Source organism: Ursus maritimus, unplaced genomic scaffold, assembly GCF_017311325.1.
Source record: "Ursus maritimus isolate PB19 unplaced genomic scaffold, ASM1731132v1 scaffold_4, whole genome shotgun sequence".
Lineage (NCBI taxonomy): Eukaryota > Metazoa > Chordata > Mammalia > Carnivora > Ursidae > Ursus > Ursus maritimus.
This window is the reverse complement of record NW_024426552.1, coordinates 85,443,335-85,466,146: the sequence shown is the minus strand read 5'-3', so window position 1 is coordinate 85,466,146 and position 22,812 is coordinate 85,443,335. Positions and strand designations below refer to the sequence as shown.

The following is a 22,812-nucleotide window of genomic DNA, read 5'->3' as shown; positions in this document are numbered from 1 at the left end:
CTTATATCTTTTAAAATTAACACTGTATCAAGTTCTGTTCCATACAACTTAGCTGTACCCCTTAGTGCTTATTCTGCATATGGTTGCTAGATGTGAGTTATTAGGGCAATCAAATTATTAATGCCCTTGGGCAAACGCTAATTAAATGGAGCATACTGAATAATCAAGTCAATCATTACTTACGGTACTACACTGTCAAATACACTCAATTTTCAAGTCATCTCAAAAGAGAAAAAAATTTTCTTTCCTAGAAAATTTTTGTTGACTATGAAAGCCTAAGTGTACAAAATGGTGATGACCAAAGTAATTTGCTTAGGGTGAACTTGTAAGAGACAGAATTGAGAAAAATAAAAAGTTACAACACTTAATAAAGACATCGTACAATAAATATACTTTCCTCTTAATTAGTTTTAATGAGTAGGGGAGGATGACTTATTTCAAACAGAAGCCTATAAAACATCTGAGGCTGAGTATCACAATGTAATCCCTTTCAACAAGCAACAAGTGTTACGGATGAAGAAAAAAAATCAGAAGTTATATAATTGGGGAGAGGAGATGGACTTTTAATAGTATCTTCTAGTGCTGACAATAGTCATAATAGGATGGTCATCACATGGTATAAAGTATTTAAAACAATTTAAGGGATTTTATTCCTCTGGAGACAGATACCATACTCCAGCCAACATGAAACACTGTTTACAGAGAACAAATATTAGAAGTTCTTACTGGAAAACATTATTTCTAAATTATACATTTATCAAAACAGAATAAACTTTCATAAGGTGTTTTCTGGACTTTCTGCCTGAGAGCTTTTAGATGATGAGACAAGCAAGAAAAAATTTTACTTTCCTTAGTGGTAGTCTTTAAAAACCAGTCCTGTGAAGGTCTTTTCACAAATACTTTCTTTGCCATGATTACTTCTTTTCTTCCCACCTAACTCCTAATTCCAATTCAGTACTCCGAAACACACCAAAATACACCCAGAAAAGGAATTACTGGATTCCAAATTCAAATCACTTGCAAAAATGGCCATTTTTATGTATAATTAGAGGTTAAAACCAAGAAACAATTTTTGGAATAAGTCACCAAGTGCTGAGATGGGCTAGATTCTGAGCTGTATCTGAAACCTGGTGACAGAACCATCAACATCCTAAACTCTTTCCCATCTCCTATTTCTGGAAGTAACTTCAAATGAGTGTCTCTATGATATGAACGTGCCTCATCATTCCTACAAAATCCTGCCTATAAAAACAAATACACCACTTTTAGTGGCACCTCCCTAAAGTTTAGTAGGAGATATTCTCACACTACAAATCTCAATATGTACACTTCATGCCTTCTACTTTATCTCGGGTAACTACTAAATATAATGTTTCTTTCAAGATATTGCGAACACGCTACATACCTGTTGTCAACTTTCTTGTCAAATTCTAATCGTCCTACAACTAATATGGACCAGTGGCCTTTCAAACTTTATTATGCCTAAGAATCACCTGGGGCATTTGTAAACTGCAGATTCCTGGCCCCCACTCGCCGTTCTCTAAGTGATTCTAATGCAGGTGCTCAGAGGATCAAACTTCAGAACTCTGGTATTGGCGGTTCTTAAATTTATGGCAAGTTGCATTCCTAGAGAAACTGCCATAAGTCAGAATGTCATTAGTTGAACCTGATTTTCCCCTATAAATCATAATGTAAATAGGAAGTTACCAATTTAGTAAAGGGACTGGTATTCACATCTTCAGAGATGTGGCCTAACATCGTACTTCATTATGGGTACACTGTAAAACAGAAAACTTTCTAAATATACAGAGCACAACTGAGAACACAGTAAAAAATTGTAAAGGACTTACTACGATAAGCAGCAGTCTACCACACAAAGTTGTTTTCTTAATTCTTGCTTTATTTTTACTGCAACATAGAACACCTTAAAACGAAGAATTTCAAAGGATTTTCTCTGAGAACATCAGCAACTTCAAGAAGACTTCTGATAATATTTAACCAATGGATACACTTCCAGAAATTAATCCGGAGTATTATTTTACTGCCCCTTTTACTTGCTGTATTTTTTTTTTTTTTGTAGCAACATAAAACACCAATTTGTGGACTTCTGTTTGCGAACAAAATCCGAGTGTTCATTAACATCTCCAACTTCACTCTGCCCATTTCATCTCAGCACGGGCTGCTGCTGAGTTCTTCCAACTGTCTCTCGTCTCCAGAAACAGCAGTTTCTTATGATTCAACCTAAGCAGCAGCCTTCACAATACACCTACAAGCCATTACATACAGTTCTCATCCACTGGCCCTTCACGTCTTCTACTTTAGCATCCAAGGCCTCGAAGCTCTGGCTCAAATGGTGGTCCCATTCAAAGGCAGAAAAAGCAGGAGTTTGTTTTGACCCAAAAATTCTTTCAATTTTGGCCAAAGTTACCAAGTAACAATATCAAGGCATGTGCATCTGTCTTATATATGTAATAACCACTAGATCAGGTCACTATTTTTCCACTTCATTAATCATTTTAATCTTACTCAAAATATTCAATGGATACTGTATTAGGATCTGCCTTCAATACCAGCTGACCAGTTAAAAAAGAAAAGAAAAAAAAAAAAACAACAACACCAAGATCTATTTATTTCAAAGCTTCAGAACAAATTATTCTACCTTAGTTGGTTACTTTTAGTCTCTTCACTTTCTTCCTTTCTGCCCTCATTAGACATCATTTTCTCAGCTGTTTCAGGCCAGAGAGAAGCAGTGATGGTGCCTGGGAATAGGAAACCCCCAGGGGAGAGCAAAGCTCAGAACTGGAGTGCAGCTGGCAACAGCTCAGCGGAGGGGGATCTAAAATCTAAGGCCATGTTTGCACTCCCTGCACAGGAAAGGACAATGACTAAGCCCTATTAGAAGAATCACAATCAAAATTGAGGGCTCAATTCCTACTCCCGGCCTTCTGTCCTACCTCACAGGTGCCAACCACAGTTACCCTTTTACATGTACACTATGCCTCACCTTACTACTACAACGTCACAACTTTAAGTTATGATGTCTAAAATGCAAACTCTCTAGCTTATTTTCAACTACCAAATGGTTCCATGTCATGCTAACAGTCTGCACTCGCCAGTGCTGTCAATCTTTCCCAGGTCCGGTGCCCCATCCACCCGTTTTCCCTCTTCTACTTTAACATTTTCTTGCTTAATCCATCCCACATTTTCCCTTGAAGTTTTCCTTCTGTTTTAGGACGACTCTTGATCTGTTTAAAAATGAACACTGATTTACTCATTAATATTTATTACCAATGACCTCCAGTGATTTAATTTATTAATCACCCACCAATAAACACATTAGTAAGAATTCAAGTCAAAGATAAACTAAATCGATAGGGATAATGATTATGAAAACATTCTGAAAAAATACGGTTAATTTAGTTATTGAAATGCTAACTGCAGTTAGGATCAGTAACATTTAGCTGAGGATTCTGAATATACATTATCAAATTGGTGCTATCTGAGAGTTTATATGTTCCTACTGACCATGTGCAATCTCATTTCATAACAACTTATAAAAAAAAATGGTCTTTGAACACTGAAAGCCAAACCATTTAACAAATATTTGCCTGAGATGATTCCAACATATTTGAAAGAGTCAGAGAGTTAAACCATGCAGTAACACATAGCTTTAAAATGGCAGTCCAGACATTAAGGAAACATACAAAGTTCAACAGTTTGGACTGATACAAATTTCAAATGCATAAAAGGTTATTTTGAGAATATTAAAATAATTTGAGGCCTATTTACTTTATGAAAGTACTCACCTGACTCTTGCAAGTATCTATATACCAAGAAGTTGACCTCATCACTGCTTATACTCATCTTTATTCCCACTTAAACCATGAGGTCACAACACAGGATATAACCCTAAAAATAAAACAAAGTTAATTAAGTATTTTCAATAAAATATTTTTAAACAAAATGTAAACAATGTTGTAAAAACCATTGATTTTATTTAATGATGTAAAATGAAGGTTCTATATTGCCTGATAATAAACCCTAACAATAAAGTTATTTCAATAGTTAGTAATAGATTATACAACCAAAACATGGCTGGTCTATTTTTCTGCAAGGTAACATATTTGCGAAAAGGATTCAAAATTTGTAAAAGGGCTTCAGCATCATATTTTATATGACTATATCAAATAGCGTAAAAAGTTATTTCCTCTTTCTCCTTAACTGTAAAAAAACAAAAACAGTACATTTTAGGAATCAGAATATTATTTATTTAGGAAAAGAATGATTTTAGACCACTGGGTAAAGGATGAGCCATCTACACCGGTTTTGTCTACATAATTTGAGAGGATTTGAAGTGTCTGTTTTTTCAACATCTAATCTGCAATGTTCAAGTTTCAAAAAGATCTACTACGTGTAAAGCAGAGAGGTGGGAACAGAGTTTTCAAAACTCAAATGATGTTCTCTTAATGGACATACTTAAACTTTGAATTCAGAGAGAGGGGAAAAAAGGCAACGGAGACCTAACTTAAGTATGTCCTCATTATACTCATCTGCCCTCATGTCACAGAAATTATTTAAAAAAGAAGTCAGCAAACAGTTTTTGTACAGAGACAGACAGTAAATATGTTAGGCTTCGCCGCTCATACACAGTTTCTGTTAAAACCACTCAACTCTATGGTTGCAGCACAAGAGCGGCAACAAACAAGACGCAGACAAGTGAGTCCGGCCGTGTTCCAGTCAAATTTCATTTATGGATGGCGAAATTTGGATTTCATACGGTAGAGCTGGTTCATAAAATATTTCCCTTTGGACTTCTTTTCAAGCACTTAAAAAAACAAAAAAGAACACCTTCCTTATAAAAGGCTAGTGGGTCAGATCTGACCCACGGACTGTGTACTTTCTTGGTCCCTTAGTTAAAAAGGATAGACTGGCATCTCTTTAGTGAAGGGCTATCTAACGTGATGTGCCGGTGTTGACTGTCCGGCTACATCATCCGTCTCTTTATGATGCAGAGTTCACAGTACATTTTAAAAAGTCACAAGTTAACAAATCCTTGAGTGGTCTACTGTGTGAGGGGAACTGCTCCTGCCCTAAGCTGTGGAAAAAGTAGTGACTGAGCACATCAAGTTTCTGTCGCAGAAAAGAACAAACAAGGAAGTAATAACAATTTTCCAATGACACACACAGAGGAAACCCTAACCAAATTTAGTAGTCTGGGAATACATCTTGAAGAAAGTATCACCGGTGTTTAGACCCGAAAAGATGGACGAGGAGAGGGAGAACATCAACACTTGTGGGAGGAAGGCAGGGAACGGAAGGAATCCGGTGAGCAGCAGACTAGATGAAGAAAGAGAAACAAAACATGGAGGTAAGGCTCAAAACACAAACACAAACCATGTTCTACGGGGCCTTGACAGCGTCGCTTAAAGAAAATATACTGACAGGTTCTGAGTGAGTAGCAGAATGACCAGACCGACCCTGTATAAAGATCATCCTGGCTCTGATATGTAGAAGAGCCTGAAATGAAAATGGACTGGAATAAGAGCTGAGGTAGGATGATGCTGCAGGAACCCAACGACGAAGGAAACGGGGGCCATGGCACTGAAGCCGGGGAGAAGTACAGGGGTTCCAAAGTGTGACCAGCTGGACACAGGAGCGAGGTGAAAGGAAGAACCAAAGGTTCTCTCAGGAAATCTGGATCGGCAGTACTTCCATTTAATGAAAAGAGAAACAACGGAAGAAGAGTAACAATTATCTTCATAGAAAGAGAAAGGTGCTCTCCCACAAAATTAACTCAGGGAGTACAATTAACAACCTGAATGTTTGGAACGATAAAGGTAAATACCCCTTTGATGATTTTGGCTCAGGACATCTTGTCTAGATGCCTCTATGGTACATTAGGTGATTCATGCTCTGGAGGATATCTTGCTCCATTTCATTCTGACCCACAGTTACGTGTAGCAATGTGTCTGGCACACACATAGTAGATATTAAATAGTCAATTTTGAAAGTCTGTTGAACTGCATGACTTCTAAAAACAAAACAACTGGGGCACCTGGGTGGCTCAGTCAGTTCAGCACTGACTCTTGGGTTTTAGCTCAGGTCATGATCTCAGGGTCGTGAGACTGAGCCTCACACGTCGGGTTCCACACTGGCTGTGCAGCCTGCTTGGGATTCTTTCTCTCTCTCCCTCTACGACCCCCGCCCAACTCTCGCATGCGCGCACTCTCTCAAAAAACAAAACAAAGCCAATCCCACACTATCACAGAATTATAAGAAATTAAATAATAATTTAACCAATCATGGATATGTTTGTAAGCAGAACAATTCATCACTACTTCATTAACAGGATTTCCCAAAATGAAATATGCTAGATGGAATCAAAGTGAAACAGACTGACAAAGAAAACAAGAGTATTTTTTCCTCTAATGTATCATTCAGTTCAACACTCAAACACGGGCACTGCAGCACCTAAGACGCATAGGTCTGCACCAGTGCTCGGTTCTGATAAGCTAAGGCCGTCGATGTCTCAACTTAGAGTGGTGATCAGTGATTCTTCAGCATTACCTAATTATTCCAGGGCAAGGAAAAATACAAACCAAAATGATGTCAGTTATTGTCTATAAAAGTTCTTATAATGAATACATATTGCTGGTACATTTTTAAAAATCATCACAAAAAATGCCCAGTGAGTAGAGCAGAAACCTTCTTATCTGTTCAAATTGCTATTTATTTTTTTATTCCATTGATCACAACACTATACTGTATCAATTTCTGGAATCAAGAGTAACATTTTTTAAGGGAAAGGGGTAAACTGTTCAAATTTAGAAGTATTATTCCACCAGCGGTCCTACTTCTGCCAGCTCTTACATTCCTAGAAAGAACCTTATTGTTCCCCACATGTGTTGCTAGGGCAGACAAATCTCTATGCTGAGATTAGGAATTGACAGATGAAATAAGGTTGGCCCAAGCCTTACAGAGTTCAGTTAGTGAAGAGAAACATACAAACAAAGGTATCATTAAAAAAAAAAAAGAAGAAGAAGAAGAAGAAGAAGAAGAAGAAGAAGAAGAATTGTAAATTTATTGCAATCTGTACTAGAGGTTTCGGTCCCAGCTGCAATAAAACTACAGAGAGTCTACAAAGACTTGAGTTTATCCACTTTCAAAGACACTTAATTCTAGAGTATGGCTTGGTATGAAACTGACCCTTTTAAATTCTAATTTCAAAAAGACACCTGAAAAGAACAGATTGGACAACGAAAAGAAAACATTAAGACACTCCTTGCCTGAAAACGCCAGTCTTCACTTTCAAAAACACCATAAAAGCTTGTAGGCCAAAGAGCAAAATTAGACTACCTCCTTATCAGACTCACCACGGCTTTGTACAACTGCTCCATTTTGGTCTGTCTGTCCTCTATAATGTGATGTACTCTTCATCTGTCCCAGTGAAGACCACTCAGATACTAGACATCACTCAGTTTCAGAGGGGATACAAGAAGTCTTACCACTGCCTCTCCTCCATTGTGGTACTTTTTAGTACAACTACCTTTAAACAAGGCCACAAAACAGCAGCGAGACATTCATCCAATCTCTATCCTACACTATCTGGGTGTCAGGCCTGATGAGGCTACTATGTGTAAAGTAAGTCCTGCCCTCAAGGAGCTGATGGACTACTAAATAAACAAGACATTCAAAATAAATAATACTTCCTAAAGTCACAAAACAATCTTTGGGGCGGGGGGGGGGGGCGCAGAGGGAGAAAGAATCTTAAGCAGGCTCCACGCCCAGCACAGACGCTGACGTGGAGCTCACAACCCTGAGATCATGACCTGAGCTGAAACCAAGAGTCAGATGCTTAACTGACTGAGCCACCCACATGCCCCCCCACCTAAAGCAATTTTTTTTGGTATATTTTGCCTCATCATACTTATTTATCCTTAAACTTATTTATCCTTGACTGAGTTCTAAAAAAAAAAAAAAAAAAGAAAAGAAAAAAATTAAATGCCTTTGTACTTTTCCATCCTAACTCTCAGAATAGCCTATAAACTCATAAGAGCGTTTATTCAAAACTCCTATCAGTTATAGGCAATCGGTTACTTAATTCAGATCCATAGCTGTATTAGTCAAAAGTAAATATAAAAATTAGTCTTAACTAATATTTAGCCAAGTGTTTATATTAAAAATACACTTAATATTTTAAATGTTTAGTATGAAATACTTTACTTCCAGACATTATGGACAATAATTTAACAACTATTACAAAAAACAGGACTGCTGAGACAATTTAGCTAGGATTCGTTCAACCGAGTATGGGAAGCACTTTCAGCATCACAAAACTGAGTTCAGCATACACACACTGAACAATGACTGCCCCACAAATTGAATCATCTCCTAGCTTCTCTTAGGAGAAAGATATATTCTCTTCTGAGTCCATTCCTGGAGCAAGCCAGCACCCAACTATAAACCTATAAACTATAAAATTTAAACCATTTTAAATTTAAGAGAATGAAAAGACGGGGAAAGTTATGGATAGAAATAAAATCAGAAAGATTTTCTTAAATGTCCTGCCTACAACACACTCTATGGAGACATGGAAACCCTTTACATGATCCAAAATCAAATGTTTAACTGAAATGACTTTATCTTACACAATGTGTAGTGGTGGCATATTATCTCATAACAGACATATTAGTTTAATTTTTGAATTGCTCAACTGTTTGGATGATCCTAAACCTTCATTCCTCTAAGACTGCCATCAGGATATTTAAGCTTAAAGTTGTTTCTCTTTCATTTCTTTATGGTAGGTGTGCATTAATGAATAGTTCTCAGAATCAGGAAAAGTCTCTACGAGTAAATAACTGGACCAAAGGGAATAAATGGTTATTCTGACTTTTTTTTTTAATTGAAGTGTTGCTGACACATAATATTATGTTAGTTTCAGGTGTGTAACATGGTGTACGTTATGTTATGTTCACCACAAGTATGGCTACTATCTGTCACTATACAATGCTATTACAATATTGCTGGCTATACTCCTTATTTTGTACCTTTTAACCTCGTGACTTATTAATTCTGTAACTGGAAGCCCATGCCTCCCACTCTCCTTCACCCATTTTGTCTGTCCCTCTTACCCTCCTCCCATGGCTATTCTGATTCTTATTGAATACCAACAAATTGGGTCCACTCAAGACAGCAAACCAATTTATGGCCCCTCTAGCTGAAACATTAGGAAAATGTTCAATTTCACCAACAATAAACATAAAAACATTCTGGCCATAACATTAATAAAGATTTAAAAATATTCAATATTACCAAAATTGTGACAAAACAGAAAATATATCTGTAAATACATCTACAAATATCTGCCACAGTTGTATATTCAAAAGATGAAAAAGAGCAACAATATAAAAAGCTGCTAAAAGAACTATGATGTTAAAAATAAAAATTGTTTTGGGGCACCTGAGTAGCTCAGTCATTAAGCATTGGACTCCTGGTTTCAGCTCAGGTCATGATCTCATGGGTCGTGAGATGGACACCCACACTGGGCTCCATGTTCAGCATGGAGTCTGCTTGGAGAGTCTCTTCCTCTGTCACTCCCCTGACTCATACACACACACACACACACACACACACACACTCCCTCTCTCAAATATATATATATATATTTAAAAAATTGTTTTAATATTGGCGACAACACACACACACACACACACACTCCCTCTCTCAAATATATATATATATATTTAAAAAATTGTTTTAATATTGGCAAGTAACTGTCAATGCCACCTTGGACATTCTGGGTTACCTTTCCAAATAAATATTAATCACCCACAGGTGCTCAAGGTAATTGTTATGTTGGGGATGGTATGGTGTTGGAGACCATCTAGAAGGAAAGATGCCTTAGGCTTCTCTGGAACTCAGAAACTGAGAACTGCTGAGTGACTATAATCAGCAAGATGGAGAAAACCGTGGCTTGCCTCTTACAGCCTCCACTGCCACAGTCTGACAAAAGACACCATTATTCCTACTTTCAATCTGGAGAACTACTCCATTCCCAGCCCTGTGGTTTAAATGAGATGCACCTCCCAGTCCAAAGGAAGGCACTTACTTAATTGCCTAAGTCAACCAGCAGATTTTATATCTTCAACTTAGGGCTGACACTCCACCCCCACATATACACATTACTTCCCTCTGCCCCACCTCAATCACTCCTGGTAAATGAAATGCTAGAAGACATCTGCTGGTTTCTAGGAAAGACAACCTCTTTCTTTCAGAGAGGGGCAGATAACAAGGACACTATGTACATCACTGCGGTTAGAGCAGAGATGAGAGAGAAACAGAGAAGGGTATCAGAGAAGAAAGACAAGAGAAACTATGGTATTAATAACATCAAGTTATCTATTAAGCAACTGGATTAAGTACTATCAGAAACTAATTTACCACTCTAATTCAGTTAAAGAAGTCAGAAATTAATTTTATTGTGTAACCCAATTTGAGACTTTTCAGTTGCAACCAAAAAAGGCAGACACATAGGGGAAATTATCCAAGAGATGTTTTAGAACAAGAAAATGACTAAAATTAGTGATAGATTATATTTGGAGGAAAGAAAAAGGGGGGGAATTTTTTCGAATTGTTTCTAGACTAAAAGTATGAAGAATTACCCATAAAAATGGGGTGCCTAGAGAGCACAGCCCCCTGGAAGTCACACTTTATATGTATTGAACTAGAGATAAAACAGAGGACATTCCAGCAGAAATGCTCTGGAGTACTTAAAATATTACAGCTCATGTCTCATGGAAAGTGGTACCTCTGATTCTGTTTCCCTACAGGAACAGACTGTGCCTAAGTTATTTCTATTATTTTGGGGGTTACAAATGAAAGAAACCAAATGCAGATGAGATACAGTTGTGGCAGTGGGGTAGTGACAAGCAGAAAGTAAACACTGTAATGGTCATGCAATTAACAAAACCTAAGAGGAGAAAAAATGCACTAAAGCACTCCCCAGTCAAAACTTGGGTGGAACACTTCCAGTGTCCCAGGCACTATGACAGGCTATGGGGCTTGACATGGGGCTAAGCAAAGCTAAACGAAGTAGACCAGGGCCGGACACTGTGACTTTATAGGTTACTGTGAGGACAACAATTAATACCAACTTGGGTAAGAAAAAATACAGAAAATTCTGAAAGCATAAACCTTAAGGCTGAGGGAATAGGTAAGCAAAGGATGTAAAACCAAGTGGCTTACAGGTTTCTGTAACAGGCACAGTGTTGGAAGAGCATTTTCCTTTTACTTCAAATGTCTGAAGTGAGCCAAGTTATGTCTGCTCCTGTGTGTGCACACTGCTCCTTATTCATTCGAGTGTTAAGGAAAAGGAAGCAGAAGAATATTCGCAATTATCGAGAAATTCCTAAATGCTATGTATGGGGCAAAGCATTCTACACATTATTTAATTTCCTCTTCAGTATTAACTTCCTCATTTTAATGTCATATGAGAATAGCATTTCTATATATATAGACATAGTATGTATTTAGAAATGTTATTAAAATACTAAACACTCCTCGGTACAGAAAAAAACACACTAGGAAAATAGTATGGAATGTATAATGTAAAATAATTTAATGACGATGAAGAATGAAAATTCTTAGCACTAGAAAGTCCTACAAAATATATTGCCAAGGCCCCGTGCACAGTGCACAATGTCAGTGCTCAGCTTAGACTGTGCTGTGAATGGCAGCCCTCAGTGGTCAGCCAGCCACTGCAGTCACAGAGGATGACGGTACCCTGCTAAATAACAGTTTCTAGACTCACACAGAATCATATATCAAAACTACTTCATTGGGTGTAAGTTCTCAATCTGCCGTGGAGCAAAGGAAATAAATAGTTTATTTCAGCAAAGTAAAATCTTGCTCCATATCACTCACTTGAGTTATCCTAGGAAACCCTTGTCGAATTGTCTTGCTAAAATAAAACACACTGCAAAAATACTAAATTATCATAACTAAAAAACAAAAACAAAAACAAAATGTGTGTAGGGAGGGAAAGAGAGGAGAGAAATTAAATCAATTCACTCATTAGCAAAGTCATGGTGCTTTACTACCATCTTATGAGCTGAACCGTCCATAGAATTCGTATGTTGAGGACCCAATCCCTCTAGTTCCTCAGAATGCGACTTTATTTGGAGACAGGGTCTTTAAAGAGGCAAAATAAGGCCATTAGGGTGGACCCTAACCCAATATGACAGGCGTTCTTATATGAGGAGGGAGAGACACCAGGGATGCATGTACAAAGAGGAGAGGTCATAGTGAGAAAGACGGTAGCTATCTGCAAGCCAAGGAGAGAGGCCTTATAAAGTAATTTATCCTGCTGACACCTTGATCTTGGACTTCTAACATCCAGAACTATGAGAAAATAATGTCTGTCGTTTAAGCCACCCAGTCTGTGGATTTTGTTATGGCAGACCTAGCAAACGGATATATATCCATCATTGCCAATTCTTAAAAACTGATCATTCATCTGAAGCCTTTAAAATCATCGATGTTGAATTCACAATTGCTAGGATCTGCCTTTTTGAAAATTTGCCTCTATTTTCAGGAACCCGTCTTGTTCAAAGACAATGAGATTAACAGGATACATTAACATTTTATAATCATCTGTCCTGCAATGCCCCTTCTCCTTGAACTGCCCCCTCCTTCCCACCACGAAACACTCTCGGGAACAGCACTGAAAAATGCATAACCCTTAATTTCCTGCCTCATTAAAAATAATTATAATCCTACAAATGTTAGGCAGTAACACTGTTGTATGTATAAAATATGGTACAATGAAGAAGGTATCTTAAGATTTAGCTTTGAAAGTCATTGGTAATATAGCTTAAAATATTTATAAAATACATTCTCAAGATTTTGCCTTGCCAAATCTTATAACGTTTCACAAAATTTTATTAGACTAAATGAAATCACGTTTACCAAATTATTTCTGTAAACTATAAAGTACAACATTAGGATTTAGAAACAGATAATCTCAAGAAAGAACACCAGGCTCTAAATGAAATACTTCCGCTTATTTTAATATAATACTAATAACTAAACTGAAACAAAAACAAAATCCAGTACAACAAAATTATCTGGCTGATTTCTTAGAGCATCAAAGGCAAATAACAGCACACACACGTGTTAATGTATTAACCCTGAACTACGACTATGGTTTAACTGTCAAACACTTTAAGGATATCTTTTTAAAGCTGCCTATGATATTAAGTCCAAAGAAAGGCAAAGAAGTATGTTTCCATAAAACAAACAAAAATTCTACCACTATTCACATTAGGATAAATGTTAAGTTTAAACCGTATTTTTATTTATTTTTATTTTTTTAAAGATTTTTTTTTTATTTATTTATTCGACAGAGATAGAGACAGCCAGCGAGAGAGAGAACACAAGCAGGGGGAGTGGGAGAGGAAGAAGCAGGCTCATAGCGGAGGAGCCCGACGCGGGGCTCGATCCCAGAACGCCGGGATCACACCCTGAGCCGAAGGCAGACGCCCAACCGCTGTGCCACCCAGGCGCCCCTAAACCGTATTTTTAAAGACCCAATCTCATGAGATAATATTTATTCACACTATTAAAAAGGAGAAAATATCTTTTTATAAACTTAAGTATAATTAGCATACAGTGTTATATTAGTTTCAGGTGTACAATATGGTTCAATAATTCTGAACATTACTCCGTGTTCATCACCACAATTGTACTCTTAATCCCTTTACCTATTTTACCCAGCCCCCACCCACCTCCCGTCTGATAATCATCAGTTTGTCCTCTATATTTAAGTATCTGTTCGGAGCACCTGGGTGGCTCAGTTAACATCCTACTCTTGATTTCGGCTCAAGTCATGGTTTCAGGGTCATGAGATCGAGCCCCATGTCAGCCTCCCACTCAGCGGGAGTCTGCTTGAGATTCTCTCCCTCTGCCTCTCCCCCTGCTTGCCTACACTCTCTCTCTAAAATAAATAAAGAAATCTTTAAAAAAAATCCATCTTTTTTTGCTTGCTCATTTGTTTTGTTCTTAAATTCTACATATGAATGGAATTAGATGTTGTCTTTCTCTGACTTAGTTCACTTAGCATTATACCCTCTAGGTCCACCCATGTGGTTGCAAATACAAGGTCTCATTTTTTTATGATCGAGTAATGTTCTACCACCTCCTCTTCTTTATCCATTCATCTGTCAATGGACACTTGGGCTGCTTCCATATCTTGGCTATTGTAAATAATGCTGCTATAACACAGGGGTGCATACATCTTTTCAAATCAGTGTTTTTGTTTTCCTTGAGCAAAACACCCATACTGGAATTACTGGATCATAGGGTATTTCTATTTTTTAATTTTTTGAAGAACCTTCACACTATTTTCCATAGTAGCTGCGCCAATTTGCATTCCCACCATAAAGGAGAAAATAACATTTTTAAATAAGCTTTGTATTTCACTTGATGTATATAAGGGTTTTTTTTGGAGGGGGGAGATTTTTAATAATCTGAACTTTAATAAAGTGCCAGTAAAAAGTCTATAACATCCTCAAGAGAAACAAATGTAGCTTAAATATTTTTTTAAAAGGTGAACAAGATAGTTTGTGAAGGGAAATTAGCAGGCGATGGCATTTTACCTTCTAATTTTGGCACATAAGCATCTTCCAGTAATTTTTCTAAGAGTATAAAGGCTAATTTCTTCTTCTTTTAATAGTTATAGGCAATTTTTGTGCTGTGAACATTTTTTCTTTTGGTTCTTGTTACTTCATTTTCTTATCAGATTAATGGTCACTAAAGTTCCAAAGTTGATGAGTCTTAAGAAACTGAAGTATGGTGAGAATAATTTAGAAGGGATAAATTACCTCTCTTTTCTTTCTTGGATTCACTGGAATCCAGAGCTCTTAGATATAAATGAAAAATATGACAAAAAAATAAGATCTCTGATAGCTTATATGATTTTAGATAAAATATTTGAATCTTCTGGGCCTCTGTTTCCTTGTCTATAAAAAATGAGGAAACATCAGAGTCAGTACAAGTACATAAGGTATAATGCATGAATCTTAACAAGCCAGCAGAGAATTACCAGATCATGCAGTGATTTTTAATAAAGCATTTTTAACAAATTTTTAAAGACTGTCAGATTTCAGATGGACACCTCCAGGAATTTGGGAAAGAGAAAACAAATTCATTAAGAAACATTTAAGTATTATGCATAATGCTTATTAGGACCAACTGTCTTTTATAACACTGACATATATAAAGACTTAAGCAATTGGTATACCAAACCAATTATTCATTAGTAATTGAGATTTCTAACGTCAATCATTTATTTCAACTGTGATCTACACCAGGGGTCTAAAAACTATGGCTTGTGTGTCAAATCCAACCCTCACCTATTTTTGTACAACCTACAACATCTTGTGGTTTTTACAAAACAGAGAATGGTTTTTACAGAACATTCTTTTTAACAGAACATTTGCCATTGATTTGAGGATAGGGAACACTAATTTTGAATCGCAATTAAGCAATATTAATTCTAGGCAAAGCTCTCCAGACAGAGAACAGTAAACTAGCATCCATTATGTGGTGAGTCAATCCTGATTTAAGTTAAACTGACATTAAAACTACAGGCCCATTTCCTTTTATACCCTAAAGGCCTCTGATGAACTGCCTGATAGTCCACCGATGTGGACTTCAACTTGCCACACACATAAAAGAGAAGTGGTTTATGCAGATGTCTTCTAACATCCCTTGAAAATATAAAACTACACAACTCCAAGACAGACTCAATAAACATGTGTTGAATGATTAAATTAGAGCCAAGGTATATTGACAGAGAAATGAAGAGGACAAGAAATTAAAACACAACACTAATGGAACAGAAGACAGGCCATATATTTTTTTTAATTTTATTTTTAAGTAATCTCTACACCCAGCGTGGGGCTCAAACTCACAACTTTAAAAGGACAATCATATGAATGAATGGAAACTTAAAACTGAGATATTACAAGCAAATAAAGAGAAGGTACCAGGTATAATGAATGAATTCAGAATTATAAATAAATACTACTTATAACAGTATTTATGAAATAGTTTATCGTACAAGGACTAGCTCTTCTTTGGTTCTTAAAAGATAGGGAGTGGACTAAGTAGACAAAACTAAGACTACTGAGTCCCGAGTGAATCAAAACAAGTGTCCACGGACTGGCTATATTTGGTAAATTATCTGGAAGAGCAAAAGTAAAAAATGTGCAGAAGCTTGTTCTCTTAGCAAAAATATATGATTAATATACATCAAATGTCCAAGTATGGGGGAGAAAAAGTGCAAGATGAGATCAACATTCATCCCAATAGGCAATAAATGCTTGTTCAAATCAAGTGAAGACAACTTAAACCAAGTTTAATACTCAGATAACAGATTGGTACACACCTGTACCAATACACACACCCTCACAAGCCAGCTAGCTACCAGTAAACCTGGAAAGACAAAAGGCAAAAGAAAATGGAGTAGAAATTGATGACAGATAGGAATTGAGATAGGCTTTGAAGTTCCATTGAAAACTGGGGGAAATCCACCAAGGAAGTGTCTGAGGTCAGTGTCACAGGGTGAAAGGAAACAGATGGCAGTACTGTCCTGTAAGATTTTTTTTCCCCCCAAAAACCAACAAACAAAAAAGCCCACATAGGAACAAATCAAGTGAATCACTCTATAACCCCAGTGAGGCCCTGCAGTGTCCATCCTTTGTAGGTACTCGACCCAGTCAGGGTACAGACTAACTGCAAAGACAGACTTTTAGTACCATCTTATTAAAAAAATATTTCTTTCCATTTCACTGTAAATGTACTTCAATGCTTATGCTGTTCAAAGTGCTCAAAACTAAAAATCAGATTTGCTATCTTTATCCTGCCCATAAGAAAGTTTGACTAGCTTTTTATTTAGTATACAAAGTTTCAAAGTGAAGTATATAGACCTCCGGGGTTCCCAAGATTTTTTTAAGGGGTCCACAGGTCAAAATGACTTTTGTAGTACTAAGACAGTACTTGCCTTTTTCAAAGAACTGACTTACACACTGATGTTACAAAGCAGCAGTGGGTAAAACTGCTCACACCCTAATGCAAATCAAGGTGGTTACATCTCACTACCTTAGCAGTCATTATATTCTTCACTATCATGCTCTCAAAAAAAAAAACCAAAAACAAAACCCACAAAAATCCTTCACTGAAGAATTTCCTTGAAAGCAGGAAAAATGCTTAAGATTTTATTAAAATCTTAACCCTCAAATACACATCTGCTTAATATCCTATATAACAAAACATTAAGTACACATAAAGCACTTCTGCTGCATACTAAAACGATGCTTGTCTCAAAGAAAAGCACTGTGCAATTATTTGAATTGCAAGCTGAACTAGCTACTTTTTTCATGGAACACCATTTTTACTTCAAAGAACAACTGACAAAGTATGGCTTTTCAGACTGAGAATTTGGCAGACATTTTCTTGCAAATAAACAAAGTGAAACTGTCACTTTAAAGAAAACAACTAGCAATATTTGTTGGCAAGAATAAAACTTAAGCTTTTAGGAGAAAATTAGGATTTGGAAAATTTATCAGCCACCATGAGCTTATTAAATAGAGCTCCCCAATACTCAAAAACTTGTCTGATGAGATCTGTGGTGATGTTAATAACTCTGGCTGTTTATACTGCATAATGAACATATGGAAAGTCTACCCAACTCAGTGAACAAGTATTTTCCCAAACACCAATACAAAATTATGCATAAGGAAATGAACTATTTTAAGTTCAAGAGAGACCAATAGATTTTAATGTAATAATACAAAAAGTTCATGGATACAATTTCAGATCTTGCACTGCAACTAATTGTTAAACTACCCACTTGAGATTTGGTAGTATCAAAGAAACTATTCAAATGCATTTGAAAAATAAAATTTTATTTTGATTTGAAAAATTACCAATTATACATCTTTGTAAGGCCAGATTTTTTCTTTTCTAGATTTTGCCTATAACAACATATCCCAACACATGAATGCAGAAGCAAATGTGTGAACCCAGCTATATTCTAGTAAGCCAGGGATTAATAGAAATTTGCAAAAATGTAAATCGATGCCATTCTTCTCATGAAATTTTTTTGGGAAATTCTCGGAAAATACTTATTTTTTATACAATATGTAGTTTGTGTCAGCATGTTATAGATAGGTTTGTTATGTTAAAATACATTGGTAACATAAAATTTCATAGTTTTAATTTCTGGTACAGCAAATATTGACAGCTGTAACACACATAAAAGTTCTTTAGAGTAATTAATGTAACTAAGAACATAAACGAAGAATATATATCTGCTAGTATAAAAATTGATTCCTTCTTGGCAGTATCAGTACGAATCTTTTTTGGCAATCTTTTTGGGAAGAAGACCTCTTAAGCCATGAATATTGTTCAGATTGTAACATGATATAAACCTTGTTTGATTTGTTATGTTCATGTTGGAATACACCTAGCAAATTTACATATATTAAACAAAAATGGTACTTAAGAAGCCATAAACACCCTCATGAGAAAGTTCTACTTTTGATAAAACATATGGAATCTACTAAATAAAATATGGAGGAGTAAAAATGACACATTTTCTGAGACTATACCTCTGTAATGAAGCTGGTCTCTGTTTTGTAGCCTTTATTTCCCAAAAGGAATACATTCAAGAGTAGGTAATGGCAGCCTCCTCTGTACCATATATATGGAAACAAATCACGTAAAACTTTGGCACTACAGAATCGTTCCAATCTATTAGCAATACGAGAAATTAAAGAGAGGTGGCTAGCTGAGCAAGAAATTTGAAATTCTTTATGGTCAGATTTCCAGGTTATACCTGGTACAATTCCCACACCTGTTCCTCTGCATTCTGAGGACACACACACACACACACACACAAACAGGAAATATAGGGAATAGAGGAAATCTAGGGAGTAGAGACACATCTGTGTTTAATCATGGCAAATAAGTAGTCCACACACTGTTACTCCCAACTGTATCAACAACTGCTGTGAATACATTATAAGAAATTCAAAGCATAAGGTAATAGGGCTTCCGTTCTTTTTGAAGTCCTTGTAACACATGTCATTGTCACCCTTTTGCCAGGTATAGAAACCTAGGCCTAGGCAGAAGTGCTGCATAAAAACAGCTCTCCCTAAGATCTCCCATCATCCCCTTCCCCTGGACTAGTCCCCCTACTCAGCACACCCATACTTACCACTATTCTACCAATGAAACTCTCTGCCTTGACAACTTCTTTCGCCTTCCCTGAACCCCACCTCTGACCCCTGCACTCTAAAACCAACTGAGCCCACTGCTCTCCTCAAACAGTGCCTGTACTTTAGGTTTTCTACATGAGTTCCTCAACTCTCACCACCAACAAACATTTCATCACTTCAGGCCAGGTAGATGACAAGCTTAACAATCTGACATAACAAAATGTTAATGAATAATAATTGCTTAGTGCTCTGCTTTCCAAGGATATAGCAAAGGCATAAATACATCTCCTTAACTCAAGTTTCTCAAATTTGAGCAAAATATCAAGTGCGTTCAAAAAGAAAAAAAATTTTACTTATCAATTTCAAGGTGTTTGATGTCTAATGTAAACTACAGGATTAAAATAAACACAAATAGTTTTACTTTGTGGCAAAGTGGCCATTTATATGATCTAAAATGGGCTGTTTAAGCACCCCCCCCTTATCCTAGGGGGATGCACTCTAAGACCCCAGCAGATGCCTGAAACAGATAAGAACCCTATAGATATTATGTTTTCATAATATCTATACATACATACTTATGAGAGCCTAATTTATAAATTAGGCACAATAAGGAATGCTTACTAACAATACGCTATACTTAGAGTTATGGAAATGTGGTCTCTCTCTCTCTTCAAATATCTCACTGCAGTGTAATCAACCTTCTTCTAGCCACGAAGTGAGATGATCAGATGCCTATGTGATGAGATGAAGGTAAGCGAATGACATAGGCGTTGTGACATAGTGTGAGGCTACTGAAGACCTGACAACACTCAGAAGAAGGATCACACAGCTTCTGGACTGCAGCTGACCGCAGGTAACCGAAACCACGGGAAGAGAAACTATAGAAATACAGAAATAAGGAGGGGACTACTGTATTATTTTTCGACTAGCACATGGCCAAACACAATTTAAAACTTCTCATGAAGAAATTACTAACACAGAATACATCCACAGATACTAAATGTCATTTACTTTGTGAACAGTGTGAAAAAAGTGATATAAAGTGAGAGACTTGAAAATCAAAAACAGTGTTTGAGGAGGTGGGTGTTTCCATGTCCTTCAATTTATCATTCCTAATAAATACAATCTTGTAGGAGAATGGCCAACAATGATTTGAATAATTACACTACATGTGTATTTCATGAAATGCAAGTCTATTTGAATACAGATGTAAGTAGTTTTTCATTTGCAACTTAGGTAATACGAATATAGTTCAACTTTCAAATGCAGATGTGCACAACTTAGAAATCTTTAAAATTTGGTTTTAATACAAATAAACACATTATAGCAAATCCATAAATAATCTTATATGAAGATGAATATAATCACATGTCTACCCAGGCTGGCAAGAACAAAGAATAGAGCAATTTTCAAAAACTCATAATAGACCAAGGCACAAGTGAGTTTATAGCAGGGGATGGAGAGGTGAAGGAGAGTATATTATCTACAGGCTAATAAAAGCTAAATGAACACAAAACTGTATGTGTAGGGAGGGGTGCAAGAATATCTAAGCGAGAAGGTTCACCCAGTGATTCTTCAAAATGCTGCACGTTAAATCACCTGGGGAGCTTTTAAAAATCCTGATGCCCATGTCACATCTCACACTAATTACACCACAATTTCTGGAGGTGGGAGCCAGATACAAGTACTTTTTTAAAGATTCTCAGGTAAATACAGTGCACAGCAAAGTTTGGGAACCTCTTGTTTACCCAACTGAAAGCATTCTAATAATGTGCAAAATATGATAATTTAAGAGAAAGAGGGGCGCCTGGGTGGTTCAGTCATTGGGGCCCCTTGGGTGGCTTAGTCGATAAGCGTCTGCCTTCGGCTCAGGGCGTGATCCCGGCGTTTTGGGATCGAGCCCCACATCAGTCTCCTCCGCTGGGAGCCTGCTTCTTCCTCTCCCACTCCCCCTGCTTGTGTTCCCTCTCTCGCTGGCTGTGTCTCTCTCCGTCACATAAATAAATAAATAAATAAATAAAATCTTTAAAAAAAAAAAAAAGAGAGAGAGAGAAAGAGCTCTCCAGATCACAAAGTGCTTCTCAAAATCCTCATGTCCGTAGTTTCCTAGAGCTGCCGTAATAAAGCACCACAAACTGGGATGCCTTCAAACAGAAAAGTATTGTCTCATTTTTGGAGGCTAAAGTCTGAAGTCAAGCTGTTGGCAGGGCCGCGCTCCCACCAAAGCCTCTGTGGGGGTGGACCCTTCCTTGCCTCCTCCAGCTTCTGGTACCTTGAAGTGTTCCTTGGCTTGCGGCAACATCACACCAGTCTCTGCCTCCATCTCCACATGGCTGTCTTCCCTCTGTGTCTGTGTCTTCACGTGGCATCTTCCACTGTGTGTGTGTGTCCATGTCCAAGTTTCCTTCTTATAAAGACACCAGTCACACTGGAATAGGGCCTACCCTAATGACCTTATCTTAATTACATCTACAAAGACCTTATTTCCAAATAAGGTCACAATCACAGGTACCAAGGGTTAAAATTTCAGCATATCTTTTGGGAAACATAATTCAATCCATAACACCTAACTTTTAAAACTCTCCTAACTAACCAACTAGAAAACTTACTACTATATGATTTAATGTAGAATTCCTGCTCCGAGAGAACAAACTCAAGTATGCTACACCTTTTCAGAGCTTAAAAGGACATGAGATGTGAAGGTACTCTAAACAGAGGACCCATCTTCTTGTATCCCTTCAGCAGCTAGACTACTCCATTATTAAGCAATAAAGATTACAAAAATAAACTACCCTCAAGCTAGTTTCTTCTTGCCCTGGCTGCCAAACTTCTATTTCAAGACACCGTTTCAGCAAGTCCAAAATTCTTTAGTCTGCCAATGAAGTCCCTTCCAATTTAACAACCTACAGTTACGGCTTATATTCCTTCCCACACTCTTACAATCAAGCCAGACTGCATTGTGAAACTGTCATTGTGAAACTGTCACTGTATTAGCTTTCAATATTGCTATTTACAAGAAAAAAAAATACATATATTTGGTCATTCAGATGACCAAATATGTGTATTTCTCATATATATTTGGCTTTAGTCCCAGGTTCCTGACTCAGAGTTCCCCAAATCCTTGGAACTTCACAAGTGTTGAGAGTGGCAAAGGTGTCTCTTGGTAGGCTGAGGAGGTGACTTTGGGACCACACCTAAGGATGGGGGCTGGCTGCCAGGAGAACCAACCCTGTGATTAGAGGGTTGGGACTTTTCAGTTCCACACCTTGCCAGTTCTGGGGAAGGGAGAGGGCCTGGAGCTTGAATCAGTCACCAATGATTTGATCATGTCTGTCTATTGAAGCCTCCTAAGAACCCACAAGGACAGGGATCAGAGAGCTTCCATAGCGGTGAACATGTGGAGACTGGGGGGAGAGGGGCGTGCCTGGAGAGGACATGGAAGCACCATGTCCTTTCCCCACACGCTGCCCTGATGCATCTCTTCCATCAAAGTGATGGAAGTTACAACCTTTCCTGAGTTACAACCTTTCAT

At 37.2% G+C, this 22,812-nt stretch overlaps 1 protein-coding gene across 5 annotated transcripts in view; it reads right to left on the bottom strand.

Annotated features, from left to right (window-relative positions):
* Nucleotides 1–22,812, bottom strand: part of TBL1XR1 (TBL1X receptor 1) — a 167,093-nt gene that overhangs the window by 36,172 nt on the left and 108,109 nt on the right. For 4 of the 5 annotated variants that reach the window (XM_040621585.1, XM_040621586.1, XM_008705316.2 and 1 more), the window contains one exon: nucleotides 3,807–3,909. The exons of the other annotated variant lie outside the window; for it this stretch is intronic. In XM_040621585.1, the coding sequence (XP_040477519.1) occupies nucleotides 3,807–3,864 (58 nt within the window). In that variant the 5' untranslated portion in view covers nucleotides 3,865–3,909. The remainder of the gene's footprint in view (nucleotides 1–3,806; nucleotides 3,910–22,812) is intronic. 5 annotated transcript variants of the gene reach the window in all.